At 64.8% G+C, this 3,593-nt stretch overlaps 2 protein-coding genes across 2 annotated transcripts; one reads left to right on the top strand and one right to left on the bottom strand.

Moving 5' to 3' along the window:
• Window positions 1-126: 126 nt before the first annotated feature.
• MNEG_15160 (hypothetical protein) lies at window positions 127-1,155 on the bottom strand (the record flags this gene model as incomplete). The annotated part of the gene is made up of 4 exons (XM_014036370.1): window positions 127-137; window positions 285-497; window positions 691-795; window positions 1,080-1,155. The coding sequence occupies 4 exons, from the start codon at window positions 1,153-1,155 to the stop codon at window positions 127-129; spliced, it is 405 nt and encodes a 134-aa protein (XP_013891824.1).
• A 696-nt stretch (window positions 1,156-1,851) lies between these two features.
• On the top strand, window positions 1,852-2,620 carry MNEG_15159 (40S ribosomal protein S29; the record flags this gene model as incomplete). Its single annotated transcript, XM_014036369.1, has 4 exons — window positions 1,852-1,913; window positions 2,093-2,142; window positions 2,342-2,391; window positions 2,612-2,620. 4 exons carry the CDS (start codon window positions 1,852-1,854, stop codon window positions 2,618-2,620), a joined length of 171 nt encoding a protein of 56 aa, XP_013891823.1.
• Between the last annotated feature and the right edge of the window lie 973 nt (window positions 2,621-3,593).

Genomic DNA, 3,593 nt, shown 5'->3' with positions numbered 1-3,593 from the left:
GCGCATCCAGTGCCGTGGAAAATATCTGACAACTCGCCCGTCTCCTCCTCTCGCCCATGTTCACAGCTCTCTCTCTCTCTCTCTCTCTCTCTCTCTCTCTCTCTCTCTCTCTCTCTCTCTCCCTCTCTATTTCCCCTCTCTCTATGTGACACACACACACAATCTGTTCACACACACACATACACACACACATACAAACACCACACAGATGCACCCGCGCCCGCCCGCATGCACACACACACACACACACAGAAACGTGCTCGTGCGCCCCCCCCCCCGCCCACCATATCCGGGGAACGAGTCGCTGACTGTGAACCGCTTGTCCGTGAAGCGGTACTTGAGGAACTGGCGCCGCCCGATGGCGCCCAGCGACAGCGGCAGCCACACCAGCGTCGCCCCCAGCGCGATGTTCAGGGCCAGGTCGCCGTTGGCGGTGCTGCCCTCCCAGTAAACAGTCTCCCCTGTAAAATCGTACACCGGCTTCTTCGGGCCGGGGGCTGCGGGGCGCGGGGGGAAACGGGCTCGTTAGTTGCCTTGCCGAGCGGCCCGCCTGTATGGTTGCTGTGGCACATGGGGCGCGGAGGACGACAGCTGCACGCTCTGCATATGTCGCCTCACACGGCTGCCGCGTGTCCCCCGCAGCAAGAAAAGCGGGTGATCCCTAAGCTGCGGAGGGGGCGGAGGACGCACCGCCCAGCTTGCCGCCGCCCGCCCGCTTCAGCTTCTTCTCGGCGTCGGTCGTCTCGCGCTTGCCGGCCTTCAGCTTCGCCAGGCGGGCCTCCAGCTCAGCGTCCTCTGCACACCGCGAGTCACGCGCCCATCATTTATATTGGTGGCTGGCTGAGTTGTGTGCGGTTGCAATGCGCCGCTGCACGCACCGCGAGCTGGGGGTTGGCCAGCATGCCGCCCCCGCCACGGCGCAGCGAGGGGTTGCGTGCGCCCCACGCCACAAACCAGAACGCATTGCCTATCGTACCAAAGCAGATGCGTGTGGTACGTTGCAAGAGCATAGCCTGTACGCCGCCCGCGGCAAGGCAGGTTCAGGTATCACTGCGCGAGCAGCGCCATTGTCTACGCACCATCGACAGCAGCGCGCACCACCACCGCGCGGCGAACGTGCTTCACACACCGCGCCGGGGTGAACGCTGCAGCCATTGGCCGGGAAGGAGCAATCCCGCAGGTCTTAAAGGCCTGCATCGTAGCTGCCATTGTGCAGAGCGGGGTGGAGCTCGCGCTGGGCCTTTCCTTGGGTCGAAAACACCAGTCTGATCTATCACGCAAGCCTTTGAAATCTAGATGATTAACGTGTTTCAGTGGTGTACATGACAGTGAGCAAGCCGCGTCTGCTGTCGAGTACGGTCAATTACTCGTAGGATTTCTGCGGCCGCGCGAAAGGGACAAGAGCGTGGGCACACGTTCGCCTCGCCCTTACTGGAATCAACCCCAGACTCCTTGTGCTTTGAAGGTGCGCGCTAGGAACACCGCAGCCAGCCCGCGCGGGAGGCGGCCTCGCCTGTGTGATTGGTGCAGCTGGGCCCCCGCAAGGCGCTTGGAGGCTATGGGAGGGTTGAGATCCAGCTTTCGCAGGGGTGCAAACGACCGGCGAGGCCGCGGGCAGGCTTTCCAGCACAGAGCAGCCGTCCTGACAACGGGGACCCCTCTGCATGCCAGGCCGTAGACTTGTGCAGCCACCAGATATGGATGAGGACGTTCTAGGATGCTCGCCTCTCGTCGAGCTCGGGCCGCCGCACTTGTGCTGCTGCACACACTCATGGTCTGCTGCTGCGGTGTTCCTTCTGCTTGCAGGGCGCTTGCTAGCCCTGTGGTTAAAAGCACACCCCCACCGCAACCATGGGTTTCGAGAACGTGTGGAACAGCCACCCCAAGGACTACAGCAAGGGTGGCCGCACCTGGTGAGCGGCGGCACTAGCACATGCAGGGCGCTGGAATGGTGGCGCCTGCGGCAGCAGAGCAGCACGGCCTGTCAGGGCGTGAGTGCCATGTGCAGGGAACCTTTTTTGTTCTTGGGGGCACTGGAATCAGTAGTCGATCATCACCATGCCCCCTCGCCCGCCGCACCGTCCACTTGCAGCCGCGTGTGCGGCAACGGCGGCGGCATCATCCGCAAGTATGGCCTGAACAGTGAGTTGCATGGGTAGCAGAGCTGGCAGTGCCTCGGGATGCGCGCCCCGGCGGCCCCCCTCTGAATCAGCACGCCTGCCTGGCTGTCGGCCGTGCCGGCACCACCTGGATGTTGCTTAGCCCATCACCACGCGCTTGCAAACGCTTCGCGATGCCACCACCTCATGTGCCCCCGCCCCCCAAAACGCACCCACTGCAGTCTGCCGCCAGTGCTTCCGCGACTACGCCAAGGACATTGGCTTCGTCAAGGTAACTTGGGCGGCTGCGTTGTACTAACGAGGCGGAGGTGCCCCCCCCCCGCGCACAACCGTGGGGTGCTGTGGAGGGGCCGCCTGCTGGGCCCTCTCCCGCCATCGCATGCGAGGGGACGGGTCTGCCGGCCCGAAGCAGGCCCCATCTGCACCATGCCAGGCAGCGGGCTCGCCGGCTCACCCCCTCCTTCGCTCTCCCCTTTTTCTTTGCCTTGCAGTACAAGTAAGCGCCTCGAGCGCTTCTTGCCATGCCCATGGCATCGCTGCCATCGAGGCGCTGGTCTGGTCGGCGACACAGGGGCTGATCCTAATGCTGTAACGTTGTCGGCCTGAGTGTGGTCTCCTCCGGATTGTAGAAATGGGTGCAAAGGGACAGTTGACTGGGTGCAAAGGGGCAGTTGAGCAGCGCAGCAGGGACAGCAGCTGCTTATTGGCCAGGCATGTGTCAGTCTTGCGTGGTTGTATTAAAGCGGTGGCGCTGAGCAGCCAAATTCGTCCCGTATGCCTTTCGCCGTCATTACACATGGTTTCAGTTTCTGTGGGGTGAGAATATATAGCTTGAACGTGTGCAAGGAACGGCAGTGCTGCGCGTGAAGGGGTGCGCTGCTTTGCTGCCACGGGCAAAGGCCAGCGGATATCGGGGGAGCGTGGCCGGGAAGGCGGGGCGCGTGGCCACAGGACATCTGCCAAAGAGCAAGCAAGGGGCACGGGTCCCTTGGCCGCTACAAAGGCGTGGCCGCGCCGCCCCGCCGCGCGCCGCACAAATGTGCCAAAATCCGGCGCTTTGGCCGCTGCGGTGTCGCTGCTGCCCGCCGGTTTCGTGCATCTATTGCGGCTGCGACTTGGCACTGGGAGAGGGCAGGGCCCCAACGCCCATGGGCGTGGCGGCCCGCCCTCCTCAGACGCCAGACATGTCGTGTCTTCACGCCTTGCCGTCCCTCTTGGCCTTCCTCAGCCTCTTCTTCTGGCTCTTTGACATGCCGCCCGCGTCGCCATCGTCGACAGACTCGGGCGCAGGCGGGGCCGGGGCGGGCCTGGGGGCGGCCTGGACGGGTGCAGGGGCCGGCGCGGGCCGCGCAACGGGCTGCGCCGGCGGCGCCGCAGCACGCGCGGGAGCCGGGGCGGGGCCACGCGCGGGCGGCGCCTGCTGCGCGGGCGGGCGCTGGCCCTGCACGGGGGCCCCACGGCCAGGCGCGGGGC

This window comes from Monoraphidium neglectum (assembly GCF_000611645.1).
Source record: "Monoraphidium neglectum strain SAG 48.87 unplaced genomic scaffold scaffold05083, whole genome shotgun sequence".
Lineage (NCBI taxonomy): Eukaryota > Viridiplantae > Chlorophyta > Chlorophyceae > Sphaeropleales > Selenastraceae > Monoraphidium > Monoraphidium neglectum.
This window is presented reverse-complemented; position numbering and strand designations above follow the sequence as displayed.